This window comes from Arachis hypogaea, chromosome 17, assembly GCF_003086295.3.
Source record: "Arachis hypogaea cultivar Tifrunner chromosome 17, arahy.Tifrunner.gnm2.J5K5, whole genome shotgun sequence".
Lineage (NCBI taxonomy): Eukaryota > Viridiplantae > Streptophyta > Magnoliopsida > Fabales > Fabaceae > Arachis > Arachis hypogaea.
In genome coordinates this window covers 61,013,128-61,028,750 of record NC_092052.1, presented here as the reverse complement: position 1 = coordinate 61,028,750, position 15,623 = coordinate 61,013,128, and the positions used below count along the sequence as shown (strand labels likewise).

The 15,623-nt window shown below is 38.0% G+C and overlaps 1 protein-coding gene across 1 annotated transcript; it reads left to right on the top strand.

Annotated features, from left to right (window-relative positions):
• The first annotated feature begins 10,439 nt into the window (after nt 1-10,439).
• On the top strand, nt 10,440-14,101 carry LOC112764539 (cyclase-associated protein 1). The gene is made up of 10 exons (XM_025810198.3): nt 10,440-11,062; nt 11,339-11,507; nt 11,581-11,645; nt 11,885-12,176; nt 12,252-12,399; nt 12,516-12,625; nt 12,734-12,789; nt 12,896-12,952; nt 13,181-13,324; nt 13,583-14,101. The coding sequence occupies exons 1-10, from the start codon at nt 10,778-10,780 to the stop codon at nt 13,667-13,669; spliced, it is 1,413 nt and encodes a 470-aa protein (XP_025665983.1). The 5' UTR covers nt 10,440-10,777; the 3' UTR covers nt 13,670-14,101.
• Nucleotides 14,102-15,623: the final 1,522 nt, after the last annotated feature.

The following is a 15,623-nucleotide window of genomic DNA, read 5'->3' as shown; positions in this document are numbered from 1 at the left end:
GGAGATTTCTTTTTGTAATAAATACATTAAAAAAAACTAGCCATCAAATGATATTTTTAAATATAAATATATATTTGATATCACATAAAACATAGGCTTAACCGTAATCTAATAGCTAATGATTGTGTGTAAATAATTTTTAATCTGATTGAATTTAATATATTAGAAAATGAAAGTGTAGAGTTCTTTTTCAATACACACAACTCATACCATTAAAGTTGAAAGGAAATAAAGCAACAAATTTAGAAGGGGAAAGTATGAGGATCCAATGGAATATTTGTACAATGTGTACAATGGAGATTTAGGGAGTATTAGAGATATAATCATTAGTGTTACCTTATTCTATCAGCTGAAGCTTTTGGGATGAGTGGTATCATGACATGGTATTAGAGTTCTAGATCTGAAAGATCAAGAGTTCGATCCTTAGTGAACTCGAAAATTAGTTTAAGCTTTTGGAAAGATGTTTATTATCCCTAGTACTCGGATGGTTATTCTAGATAGTATGGGAGATGTTCATTTTGTAACTCATATAGCTCATTTTACACATCATAATTTCTTTTGGCTGCGTTTCGAATAGAGACAGAGACTAAAAGACAGAGATTAAGAGACAGAGACTGAACTAAGTTTAAATATCATGTTTGACATAAAGTATACAGAATTGAGTTATGTCTCAGTATCCTATTTAATTTAAGATAAAAATAGAAACTGGAATTATTAAAGTTATTAAAATACCATGTCCTCAAACTACGCCTGAGCAGTGAAGCCCACCTCCCTTCAATCCCACCACTGGCTACTCCACGGAGGTTGGCGCAGCAGATGATGTCCTCGTGCGCATCACAGTGTCTGTAACGCATTTAAATCGCCACCAGGAACTCCTGAGAGTCGTGATTTCGGTGCCGAGATCGCCACTACTTTATCCCTCTTCGTCGTATTCTTCCTTTCGTCGCTCTTCCTCGTGTTCATCCCTCTTTGTCGCATTCTTCCTGTCGCCGCTAATTGTTCTTGCCGCCTCATCAGGTTATCGCCATCAATCGTTCTCACTATTTTGCATTGATTGGCCGCTCCTTATTCTGTATCAGCGAGTCCTTCTTCCCACAACTAGTGCTGTTTATCAGCGCTTCTCCTCCATTCCTTGTTTAGCGGCTGACAACGACCAAGAGCATAGGTTTGAATTTTCACACTAAAAATAGGATTGACATTGCAAGTATAGTCCAAACCCAACAATTGATCATCAATCAAATGTTATCACAATTTTCAAACCAAATATAAACTGAGAGTATTTAGACTCCCTGGTCGTCTTCCCTAGGAGTTGCAATGAAATGTCATATTATTGGCTATGAGAGAAAATGGGGATTGGATGACAAGATATGCAAGAAATATAAAGTGCAAGAAATTAAATAAGCATGCAAGGAATTAAAGGAAAGCAAGTAAAGGCAATGAAAATGGAAATTAAGTACTAAAAAGAGCTCTTGGTGAGAATTAAGGAATTAAGGATTCCTATCCTAGTTATGGACCACAAACATGGCAATTGTATGAAATTAATCCCAATTAGTCAATCCTACTTGAGAATTAGTCAAAATGGCATAATTGATTCCAATCCCTATGTCCTAAGTCAACACCAGTGGGTCACTTAGAGTCAAAGAAAACCGAACCAATTAACAATCCTCACACAATGCGGAATGGACATCCACAACTCAATTTCACCCAAACACCCAATTTCTTAACCAAGAGTGTGAAAACTAAACATGCAAGAAATAAAAGTCAAAGCAATAAAAGTCAAAGCAATAAAATTTCGAATGCAAGAAACCTCTTGGCAAGTAATTGAGAACTAAGGTTACCTATCCTAGCCATTGACCACAAACACATGATGATTATGAAGAGTTAATTCTACTTAGTCGACCCTACATCGAGGATAAGTCAAATAGGCATAGTTGATTCCAACCCCTAAGTCCTAAGTCAACACTATTGGGTCACTTAGAGTCAAGGGAAATCAAATCAACTAACGACTCTAATATATCAAACAAGAACGGATATCAATGACTCAAGGATCACCAAAGTCCCAATTCCAAACCAAGAGTGAAAGAAAACTAAGTAGAAATTAAGCCAAACATTTTATCAAACACTTGGTGTGCATGAAAATAAAATAATATTAAAATGCATTAAAATAAAATTTAACTACCCAAAAGCAAGAAAATCATAACAATAACTAAAGAAAGCAATAAATGAACATAAAATATAAATTGCATTAATTGAAAGTAAAATTAACAAAAAGTGTTCATAACACAAAAATGACAAGATAAAGGAAAGAACAAAGGAAATGAAGAAGAATAAAGATGCAATAACAATAAATGTCAAGGAAAAGTAAATGAAAACAAGAATTAAAAGTAGAAATTACAAGAAATTAAACTAAGAAACCCTAGTTCTAGAGAGAAGTGGGAGCTTCTCTCTCTAGAAAACAACCTACATAATGCTAAACTAACCCTAATTTCTCCCCCCGTTCACATGGAGTGAGGCCTTGTTTGATATAGGAAGAATCAGCTTCAAAAATTCCAAAAACTGGGCTCTGGAGGCCCAGAAATCGCCCCCAGCGATTTTCATTAAGTGAGTCACGTGCTGGGACGTGTGCGTACGCACGGGTGTGTGCGTATGCATACATGCTGATTTTCTTCTTGTGCGTACGCACAGGGAGTTGTGCGCACGCACACTCCAATGTGTGCTTCTCCTTTGTTTTCTTCATGTTTTCTCCCTTTGTACATGCTTCCTTCCACTTTTGCCTTGCCAAACTTGCCTCTAGGACCTAACATCACTCAACAAACATGTCATGGCATCGAATGGCATAAAAGTGGGATTAAAATCACTAATTTAAGCACAAAAATGTATGTTTTTACAATTAGGCTCAATTAAGGGAGAGAACACAAAAACATACTATTTGGATGAATAAATGTGGGTTTAGGTGATGAAATCCACTCAAATCAAACCAAAATATATCGTCAAATATGGATTCATCAATTCTCCCACACTTAAACAATAGCATGTTCTCATGCTAATCACAATCAAAGGAGAAGGATAAGGAGGGCAAGCAATTTATTAAATGCAACTACTTATATGCATGCAACTATACTAAATACTATATATATATATATATACTATGGTTCCTATTGAGTTTGGCAAAAACAAACAAAAGAATCTCAATCAATCCAAAGTAGAACTAAGGGACAAGACAAGAAAATATAGCAATATGATCAATGTCCAAAGATTTGATTTGAAATTTTCAAAAACTAACAAGCAACTTGCAAGAAGACACAATATGAGAGATAGAATCATAGAATTGAGCGATCGAACCCCTCACCGGATGTTTTTACACTCTAATCGCTCAGTATTTAGGGTTTAATCACTCAATCCTCCTTTAATTATGTTTTTCAACCCTTCAAACACCTTTCTTCAACCCAATGGCACCACCAAAAGCCTCATCAACAAAGAAAAGAAAGACCAAGGAACCAATCTCGGGGTTCTCAAGCCACAATGAGCACAAGTTCCTCTCCTCATTCAACCAAAACCAATTTTATGGTTGGGTGAGTGAGAGGCAAATTATCCCAGAAGTTGGGTTCCAATTGGGAAGGAATGAACACCCTGAGATTAATAGGGAGATGAACAACAGAGGTTGGGCACTCTTGTGCAACCCACCAAGGAAGGTGGTGGAAAGCTTGGTGAGAGAGTTTTACGCCAATGCTGTGCCTCAGCCAGGGTAACTCTATGGCTATCTTAGCTATGTGAGAGGAAAATCCATTGACTACAGTCCCTCTAACATAGATAGGATGCTCATGGTAAGACAAACAAACTCCACTCGGAGCTATGAAGAAAGGATGAAGCAAGAAGACCTAGGATTTAATGAAATCCTCAATGAGATTTGTGTGTTGAATGTGCAATGGATCAGAGATAAAGATGGAAGACCCAACCAGCTGAGGAGGAGAGATTTGAGCCCCCAAGCTAGAGGGTGACTAGATTTTGTGAGAAGATCTCTCAACCCTACTTCAAATACTTCTGAGGTGACTGTGGAAAGAGCTGTGCTCATATACAGCATCATGAAAGGTGAGAATATAAATGTTGGGGAGATGATAGCCAACAACATCAACAGGGTGCTGAAAAGCACCAAGGATAGCACAAGGCTAGCATTCCCCAGAATCATCCAAAGGCTGTGTGATGAAGCAGAGGTGGAGAAGATTATTGATGAAGTGCTGGTAGATCAAGACAAGCCCATAACTGCCAATAAGATGGCCAAAGTAGTGGCTGTCAATCCACTCGAAAGGAGAAGGGAGCAGAGAGGACATGCTCATGTGCCACAAGGGCAGCCACAACAAGAAGAAGAGCAACCACATCACCTAGCACTTCAACTACCACCATATCAACAATACCAACAATATCAACAATTTCCTGAAGGTTTCAACTGGGAACAAGTGCAACGAGACATACACCAAATGAAGGGAGACATACACCATCTGAGAGAGGATGTCAAACAATTCAAGGATAGTCAACAACAACAATGGAACCAAGTGAATCAGAACATACAACAACTCCAAGGGAGTGTGGAGCACCTGAAGGAGCAGCAAGACCAAATCAATTGGGGAGATATGCAAGGCAACTTAGGAATGATTCTGGAACAACAACTACATCAGATGGATGGCCTTGCTGAGTTCAGGCACCTTTATGAAGCAAGGACTGTAGCAAGAGTGGAATATGACTACTATGCACAAACAAAATTGAGTTACTTGTGCAATGCAGTAGCCAACATGAATCTTAATTATCCCACCTATATACAGAAGCTGGAGGAACTCAGTGCAAGGCAGAAAGAAATCGCATACCAGCACAAAGAAAATGTGAAATCTTACATGAGGAGGCTGGGATTCTGGAAACCCAAGGACAAGAAGGCACAAGAGGGACCCTTCAAGAAAGATGACTCCTCCCCTTCCAAGAAGAAAGACAAAGGAAAAGGGCCAATGAACTGAAGCTGCCCAAGGTTGTTGAGTTCCTGGTTGACAATCTCCAAATTCTGAATTTATGTCTTAGTTTCTTTGTGTTTGAATTTCTGTTTGATAATAAGTTGCCATGTTAGGATAGTTTATATTTTGATGTTTAGTTTTTCTTTTATGTCCTGAAGTCTTTTATAAGTCTTTTTCAATTACAAGAAAGAAAATGCAATGTTAGTCAAGTTTCATCAACATAAAATAAAAGATTAATTTGTTTCCATAAGATTCATTGTGAGTGTTGCAAAAATAAGAGCAAAAGAGACTAAGACCAAATGGAAGTGTTCAAGAAAAACTAAGAGATAACGAACTAAGTGTAGAACCTTGAATGAGCTGGAAAGAAAATGAGTCATGAAGAACAACTAGGCTTAGAAGGTATGACAAGTAAAAGCTAAGGGGTGTCCCTTGAATATCTATAGAACCAAGAAGTAGTAAGCAATAAAGACCCAAGGCTCTGAGCATCAACTACTAGGATGGAAAGAAACACTAAATATCTCACAAGAGTTGGAAAACCTAGTAGATGATTGTGGTGAAGATGTGTCAAGAAAAGGCATGGGCAAGTAAATTCTTAGGGGTGTTTCAACACCTAGTACCCTAAAGCCAACTGGTTTGGGAGTGCTAATTGAAAGCCTAATTTAAAGGTTGTCTTGAGACAAAATATTTAGAGTCGTGGTCAATAAGAAAGAAAAGTTGAAAAAGGAAAGAACAACCAAAAGAAAAAGAAATAACTCTTGCTACTTCAAGGTGACAATCAATAAAAAGGGCCCATGAAGCTTATAGTTGGAAAACCCTCAAAGATCTAGGAGTTCTTTGTGACATTGAAACAAAAACATTCATGTGTCAAATACTTAATCCTATCCTTAGTAATGTTGTACATCCATTCAATGTCAAGTCTCAATCCATATAAGAACTACTCACATTGATTTGCTTGGGACAAGTGACAAACCCCATTTGTAGGGTTTATCTTGTATTGATTTTTGGAGATTTTATCACCTTTTACCCATATTTATTCAAGAAATAGCATGGTTTTGTATATTCTCCTTTAATTGTGCTTGAATGTGAAAACATGCTTTTTAGGACTCAAAATAGCTAAATTTAATTCACCTTGATTCTATTAGATGCCTTGATATGTTTGTTAAGTGATTTAAGGTTTAGGAGGCAAAGATTGGATCAAGGGAATGAAGAAAGAAAGCATGAAAAGTTGGAGAACTCATGAAGAAATGAAAGAACCGGAAAGCTGTCAAGCCGACCTCTTTGCACTTAAACGACCATAACTTGAGCTACAGAGGTCCAAATGATGCGGTTCCAGTTGGGTTGGAAAGCTAACATCCGGGGTTTCGAAACGATATAAGATTTGCTATGGTTGAACCACGCATGGTGACGCGTACGCGCATAGTACGCGCACGCGCCGTTGCTGCCACCTGGTTCACTTAAAACAAAACGTGGCCAGCGATTTTAGAAGCCTTGTGGGCCCAATCCAACTCATTTCTGATGCTATTTAAGCCAAGGATTGAAGGGAAATCAAGAGACTTTTAGAGACTTTTCATACTTTAGAAGTTAGTTACCATTAGTTTAGTCTTAGCTTAGTTTAGTAGTGAGAATTAGTTTCTAGAGAGAGAAGCTCTCTCTTCTCTCTAGAATTAGGATTAGAATTAGGTTTAGTTTTTAGATCTAGGTTTTAATCTTTGCTTTCTTCCACTTCTATCTCTCAATTCTTTGTTGCTACATTCAATCTTCTTCTATTCCTTTGTTGTAATTTCCTTTATGTTGTTCTTATACTTTGTTGTAGATCTAGTATTGTTCCTTCTACATTCTTCCAATTCAATAAGAGGTAATTCATAATAAATGTGTCTTCTTTGCTTTTCTATTGTTGATCTCTTGTTTTTGTAGTTGTAGATTCCTTTAATTCTTGCATTTAATAATGTTTACTCCTCTTGCACTTTATGTGTTTGTTGAAATGTCTCTTTTAGTTTTAGTGTAGATTTTATTCCTCTTGGCCTAGGTAGAGTAATTAGTGACACTTGAGTTATCTAATTCCTTTGTTGATTGATAATTGGAGAGATTGCTAATTGGTTTGGAGTGCACTAAAGCTAGTCTTTCCTTGGGAGTTGGCTAGGACTTGTGGCTCAAGTCAATTCATCCACTTGACTTTTCTTTAATTAGTAAGGGTTAACTAAGTGGTAGCAATGAACAATTCTCATCACAATTGAGAAGGATAACTAGGATAGGACTTCTAGTTCTCACACCTTGCCAAGAGCCTTTTATAGTTGTTAGTTTATTTTCATTGCCATTTACTTTTCATGCTTCTTATCCAAAACCCCAAAATAACTCATAACAATAACAAGACACTTTATTGTAATTCCTAGGGAGAACGACCCGAGGTCCAATACTTCGGTTTATAAATTTTAGGGGTTTGTACTAGTGACAAACAACTTTTTGTATGAAAGGATTAGTAATTGGTTTAGAAACTATACTTGCAACGAGAATTCATTTGTGAAATTCTAAACCGTCGAAAATCCATTCATCAACAAGCAAAGCTTAAGTTTGGTGTTGTGATGACTTGCATCATCTACCATTTTTCTTGCACAAAAAGGACCATAAAAGAGCATAATCTCATTTGATCATTGCAATTCACGCACTATTTGATGAATATTTTGGTATATTGCTTTGAAATGGGTTTATGCTGAATTTCAGGTGAAAAAGACATCAAAAAGGGAAGGAAACAACAAAACAAGGCTGAGCGTGTGAAACTGGCGTGCCACTTGGAGCAAAGGCCACAAAAATGTATGGGCGTGGCACGCCAGGAGCTGGGCGTGGCACGCCAGCACAAAATTCCAGCGAGGATCCTCAAGTCATGTATGGGCGTGGCATGCCAGGAGCTGGGCGTGGCACGCCAGTTATGGTTTTCAGAGGAGCATGATTCAAGAAAATGTATAGGCGTGGCACGCCAGTGTAATTTTTCAGAGAGCAATGATGAAGGCCACTAAAGGGGCGTGGCACGCCATGCTGGGCGTGGCACGCCATGCTGGGCGTGGCACGCCATGCTGGGCATGGCACGCCTAGCCCATCACATACTATGGGTGTGCCACTTGAACCATGGGACGTGGCACGCCAGTTCATCCATTTAGAGGGGATTATCACTTGGGCGTGCCACTTGGTATCGAAGGCGTGGCACGCCAGCATCAATTTATCACTTGGGCGTGCCACTTGGAGACCCAGGCGTGGCACGCCAAGCTTAGAAGACCCACACAAAAAGGGCGTGCCACTTGAGCATCAAGGCGTGGCACGCCAGTACAAGATTCCAGAAAGCAAGGTTGAAGGCCAAAAGGCTGGGCGTGCCACTTGATGTCGAAGGCGTGGCACGCCAGCCTCAAATTGTCACTTGGGTGTGCCACTTGAAGACCCAGGCGTGGCACGCCAACACTCAAGGAAGCCAAAAGCAAAGCTGGGCATGCCACTTGGTATCGAAGGCGTGGCACGCCAGCTCTAGAGTTTCACTTGGGCGTGCCACTTGGAGGACCAGGCGTGGCACGCCAGTTACTGGACCAAGGCAAATTGCTGGGCGTGGCATGCCAGAAGCTAGGCGTGGCATGCCAATTATATTTTTCAGAGAGGAAGATAGAAGGCCAACCATATGGGCGTGCCACTTTGTATCGAAGGTGTGGCATGCCAACCCTAGAATTTCACTTGGGCGTGCCACTTGAGTCTCAAGCGTGGCACGCCAGCATCACCAATCAACTAAGAAGACCTGGGCGTGCCACTTGAGTTCTGGGCGTGCCACGCCAGCGAAGGAAGACACCAACCTTAAGGAAGCTTCAAAACGGAGAAGGGCACGACAAACAACAAAACACGGATGATCCTTTTCAAAGAATTCATTCAAGAAAGACGAGATTCGGAAAAGCTTGAGAAACGGAGTCGCAAAACGAACAAAGAAAAGAGCTTTTTCTTTTTCACAGTGATAGCAAATGAAAAGGCCTTTAGAAATGGGAAAAAGGAAAAGAAGAAAGGCCACGTTGCTTTTATAAGAGACAAGGAGTAACTGACATGCGCGCAATTCAAGAAAACTACTGCGTCAACTTAGCCCCTCATTTAAAGGGAGGCAACGTTCAAATTTTCAAACACGTTGAGTACCCGACCTCCGGAAGGGGGCACCCGACGCCTAAGCAGAAGTCACAAAATGCTTGAATCCGACCTACAGAAGGCTCAAGACTCAAGTAGGGGCACTGTTCATACTTGCCCCAATAAGCAAAGCTAGGCCCAATAAACAAAAAGGCCCACCAAGAAAGGTGGCCTCCACAAACGTACCCGACCTCTTTAAAGAGGTCAGACACCAATAAAGAAGGTCAGCTCTACCTGCCCAAAGCAAGTAACTGCCTTTGTGAATCTCACCTGCAATCTCTATCTTTACTATAAAATAGATTCCAACAAACTCTCAAGATAAAGGACATAGTTATCCATCAGAGAAGATAGAACTACTCCAACAAAAGTGGTTATCGACTCTACTATAAATACATTGACACTCATCAGGTATAATTTACGTTTAAAACTATTAAAAATCTGCCTAAAATCCTTGGTAACTTAAGCATCGGAGTCTCTTGCAGGTATCACCTCCCACTTCCTCACGAGAAATTCGGATAGACGACACTTCAGCATGAATAAGTTAGACGCTACCTCACAAAGGGATCAAAACTTTACGTTCAGATCCAAATCAACGTTTTAAGTAACTCTCACAATAAATATCAATAGATATTTACTAACAAATTTTTATAATAAATTAATATTTAACCCACACATAGCGCGAAATTTACAGTAGTTTGATGACTAAATCTCTATTTTGGTCCATGAAATTCACGCGATTACTCATTTTGGTCCTTGAAATTCAAAATTACTTATACTGATCCTCCAGATTCAAGTTCCAGCACCAATGTGGTCCCTCGAATCTTTCCGGCAATGACTAGACAAACGAAATATTGAAATGGCATCCTTCCTGCTACGCTGGATGATGAGTAAACAATGTTGTTTACCCTTGTCATCCAAACAAGTCAGAAATATCGTCACTTTGTATATAAAGGGAGAAAAAATGATGAAGACCCAAAATAAAGTATTCTTCTTCTCCTCTATCTCCACTATTCTTCATTTCTGACTTGTTTGGGCACCAAAGGTAAACGACATCGTTTACTCATCATCCACCGTAATAGGAAAGGTGCTATATCAGCACTTCGTTTGCCTAGTCATCACTGGAAAGAGTCGAGGGATCATATAGGTGCCTAAATTTGAATCTGGAGGACTATTATAGGTAATTTTGAATTTCAGGGACTAAATTGAATAATCGCGTGAATCTCAGGGACCAAAATGGGTATTTAGTTGTAGTTTGATATTAAATTTTAATTTCTCATGCGTTCTCACTTCTCACCCGAGCATGTTCACTAGTTTAACAAGATGAGCCAAGATTGGCTGAAGCAGTGACACGTGGCGGAACCAAAAGTGAGGCTTTAGGCCACACCACCAGTAAGCAGTAAGCAAAGCGACTCCAACCCAACCCAACGCTGCCCTGCGCGCCAAACACTTTATTTGGCTTTGCCTTTTTTCACCCTTTATTTCTATAACTTCAATAAATCCAGTTCCAATAATATATGCACTTTTCATCACAACTCATCTGTCACCGGCACCCGATAGATCTATCTATTCCATTTTCCATTTCATCAAATCGAATCCGAGAAGAAAGAGTAAAGACTGCGTCCGACTGAGACAGAACCATGGATGAGAAGCTCATACAAAGGCTTGAATCCGCGGTGGTCCGCTTGGAGGCCCTATCCACCAGATTCCCTGCTGCCGCTTCTCCGGGAGATGCTTCCGATGTGCCTGATTCGGCGGCGCTCGACCCTTCCATCGTTGCTTACGACGATCTGATGGACCAGTATTTGGCTAGGGTTTCAGCTGCCGCTGAGAAGATTGGAGGACAAGTCTTGGACGTCACAAAGGTTTTGCACGAAGCTTTTTCTGTTCAGAAGCAGCTTCTGATTAAAGTCAAGCAAAGTCAAGTGAGTTCTCCTTACGCATTTCATACCTCCGTTTTCTTCCTGCGCATGCATCCCTAATTTCGTTGATGTTATCAATCCTGTGTTAATTCGTTGATGCATTTTAATAGCATTCTAGGTGGTGTTTGGCCTAGTCTGGATTTTCTTTTTATCTGCCTGAAATTTTCATTATTCTTAGCTACTGAACTGAACTGGATGAAGTGGCAAACAGTTTTCTGTGTAGTGTTTGTACTCATGTTTGTGATTGGTGTCTTAATCTATCATATATTAATTGTGCAGAAACCTGACATTGCTGGGTTGGCTGAGTTTCTGAAACCTTTAAATGAAGTGATCATGAAAGCTACTGCAATGACAGAAGGAAGGAGATCAGATTTTTTTAACCACTTGAAGGCTGCTGCTGACAGCCTCTCAGCTCTAGCATGGATTGCATTTACAGGGAAGGATTGTGGTAAGTGATGAATGATTTACATTTCTTCATTGACCTACATTTCAATATCTTATTTACCTTTTGTTGTTTCAAGGTATGAGTATGCCCATTGCACATGTGGAAGAAAGTTGGCAAATGGCTGAGTTTTATAGCAACAAGGTACACTTCAGACATGCCTGAAACTGTAAAATTATTTAGGATATTTTTTTCATGAACTTCTGGTCCTCTCATTCACTATAAGCTCAAAAAAGATACTTCAGACGTGTTTGATTCCAAATAACGTTTGGGAACATTTTGCATTAGCCTTCTAGATGTTTTCTTGCACATTCCTTTTTCATTTTGCCTGTTGTGTCATGAGCCATGACGTTATATATATATATATATATTGAAATAATCAGGTGCTTGTAGAGTATAGAAACAAAGACCCAAATCATGTTGAATGGGCCAAATCTCTGAAAGAGTTATATCTACCTGGTTTGAGAGATTACGTCAAGGGGTTTTATCCTTTGGGCCCTGTATGGAGTGCAACAGGAAAAAGTATTGCTCCGACAAAAGCTGCTGCTGCTCCTCCTCCTCCTCCTCCACCTGCTTCTCTCTTTAGTTCTGAATCTTCTCAACCTTCATCTTCCAAGCCAAAAGATGGGATGTCTGCTGTTTTCCAACAACTCAGCACTGGGAATGTCACTGCAGGTATCTTATTTTTGCTCTTACATTCCTGATTGAATGTTGAATGAACATTTATGAGTCATACCTCTTATCTACCAGGTTTGAGAAAGGTTACAGATGATATGAAAACAAAAAACCGGGCAGATAGAACTGGAGCTGTTGCCATTAGTGAAAAAGAAAGTCGTGTGGCTTCTCATGCATTTTCTAAAGTAGGACCCCCAAAGCTCGAGCTTCAAATGGGCCGCAAGTAGGTTTTTATATTTATGTGTATGATTGTGATTTCATGATTGAAAATTTGAAATAGTCAATTTTACTTTGTCAATATACCATCTCTCTATCCTTTACTATTCTCTGCTGCTGTAGGTGGGTTGTTGAGAATCAAATTGGAAAAAAGGACTTGATCATTGAAGATTGTGATGCAAAGCAGTCTGTTTATGTTTATGGATGCAAAGACTCGATTTTGCATATTCAAGGTAACCACAACTATTTCATGAATGATTTCTTTGTTTACATGTTTCTTATATCACATAATGATATTTACTATCCAATTTGTCTCTTGATGAAACAACTATAATTTTCAGGCAAGGTCAACAATATCACTATTGACAAGTGCACAAAGATGGGAGTTGTATTTAAGGTTAGCGTGACACATGGGAATAGAGATTTCTGTAATAGTCATGGGAAGCAATTTATGTTATCATTTCGAAGGCAACTTCTCATCTATATTTGTCCTTAAAATGTAGGATGTTGTTGCAGCTTTTGAGATTGTAAACTGCAATGGCGTTGAGGTGCAATGTCAGGTACCCTAACTCCTTCCTCCCCTTTTTCTTTCCATGAAAACTTTCAACATGCTGGCGTGCCTGTTTGAATTTGATGTTATTATGCCTGTGTTATGGAAGCTTTGGTGATCCTACGGTCTTAAAAATGATATTGCTGATGATATGTAGAGGATAATGGTTTGATCTTAAATAAATATTTGGTAGCTCAAATGTGGTTAGTCATTAAGATGCCTGCCTTTGTTAATATAGGGTTCAGCTCCAACAATATCGGTGGACAACACTTCTGGCTGCCAGCTTTATTTGAGCAAAGATTCCCTAGAGACATCCATATCTACTGCCAAATCAAGTGAGATCAATGTGCTGGTACCTGGTGCCGAGCCTGGTGGTGATTGGGTATGATTTCACATTCATTTTTGGTTCTATTCAGGCACCGTGTAAAATGCTCTTTGTTCCCTACTTGAGTCTAGTTTGTGCTTGAATCTGGTTATGATGATAACATGCTGCGCCCTGCAATAGTGGATGGAATCCATCCATAATTAGTATCTTTTCAAAAACTTGGTAACTGGATTCTTCAATTGGCCGAAATGATTAGCAAACTATGGAATTGAAGTAATACCAACTCTAAAATTTAATCAATATATTTTATTTCAGGTGGAGCACTCTTTGCCTCAACAATATATTCATATGTTCAAGGACGGCTGTTTTGAGACGACTCCCGCCTCCCACTCTGGAGGTTAAATCGATTGGCAGTCTGGAGTTTCTACTTATATTTTCATCTTGGATGGCTGTGGGAGTGGCTTTGATTTATTGTTTCTTAAATTCATCTACAAATGCATCAGGATGTATATGTGTATCATATGTCTTCTGGCTCAGCTCCCTTTTCTTGTGATTTTCCACTGGCTTATTGAATCAGTGGAAACATCCATCAGATTTTGTTTGCCAATGTGCAGGATTGTGCTTGAGCGTGTATTTTCTTGTGAGTTGCAGTGTGTTTGCTTGCTTTCGGCTTTCAGAGGATCCTTGCGGATATGTTTTCCATCGCGGAATACGGTTGTTTCATTCTCATGTCTTGTGTTATGAAATATTGAGCCAAAATGGGACTCGTCTTTGATGACGATTGATGAGGCATTTGGAGAGTTGTCAATCATCATTAATTGATATTTCCCTCAAGTTTCTTTGTTTTGAAAGTTGGATAAACTTTACACAAATACTTTTTTTTTTTGGTTAAAATACACAAATCAGTTCCAAAAATTTTTAAAATAGGGCATTTTAGTCTCTCAAGTTTCAAAATACACAAAATAGTTTTGGTTTATTTCTGTTACATAATATAGTTCCACTTCATTAGTTACTAATGAAGATTGCTGATGTGAAATGTTAATTTGTATACGTGGTCGTGAAGTGTTTATATGTGTGAATTGGACAAATCAATTTCCAAGTGAAGTATAAAATAGTATCTGGAAAATTTTGAAAATCTCAAAATTATTCTTAAAAAATTCTAAAAATTTCAACACAATCCCTTTGAATGTATTTTTATCTTTTTCAAAGGTCAACGTCTTATAATGTTTTTATTAATTAGAATAATAAAATATTATTAAAAAATATATAATAAATAAAAATATAAAAAATAACAAAATATATACTAAAAATAATTTTAAAGTAGAAGATAAATAGGTTTCTGACTTTTTTGCGGATATTTTCGTCCTTAACCATTGAAAAATACTTTTAAGTTCCTGATGTCCTTAAAAGTTGGACGGATCAGTCCCTGCGTCTAAATTCCTCCGTTAGACTGAACGGAAAAAGCTGACGTGGCTCCCATAATGCTTGTCACGCGTACGCGTTTCCACTCACGAGTACGCGTCGCCATGAATTCAACAAACACCCATTCCTTTACTAATTCTTCACTTTGCATGCTTTTTTTTCCATTTCTTTCAAACCATTCTTGCTTTCAAAACTTTAAATCACTCAAACAAACATATCAAGGCATCGAATGGGAGAAAAGTAAGAATGATACAACCTCTACATAATTAACGAAAGTTACCATGATGAAACTACTCTCAAAGTTAAAAGTCACTGTTAGTAACATTTTTCATCGGCTTTTTTTTTTCTTTTTTATTTTTTGCATCATTATAGCCTTGCACTGTACATCAAAATATTAATTTAGTATTCTTTTATATCGTATTCTTATTCTAGTACTTTCAATAATCTTATTCTTAATATTATTTTGGAATCCAACATTTATGATTATATTATTACCTATGATTAATTTTTTTATTTAATTTGTCTTTTTTAATGAGATCATAATTTATATTATAAAAAAATTATACTAAAATATAGTACACGAGAATTACAATTATTAAAGTGAGTGCTAAAAATAATAAAAATTAAATATTTATCTTGACAATGATGGAAATAAATTTAAAAATTTGTTATGATATTTTTATATAGATATTTTTAGTACTCTTAATACTCTTTTTTAGTACGCTATAATTTTACTATTATTATTCTATACAATAAAATAATAGGTAAAAATGTATATAAACAAAAAAAATATCCATGAGAGAGTACTAGAGAAATAAATTAATCATATGAACAATGAAGTATAAAATTGGGAGATAGAAAATAAATTTCAATCTAACATAAAAATGTAAACGCAAAAGCTATCATTTTTAGCTTTGGCTAAACTTGGGTTGAC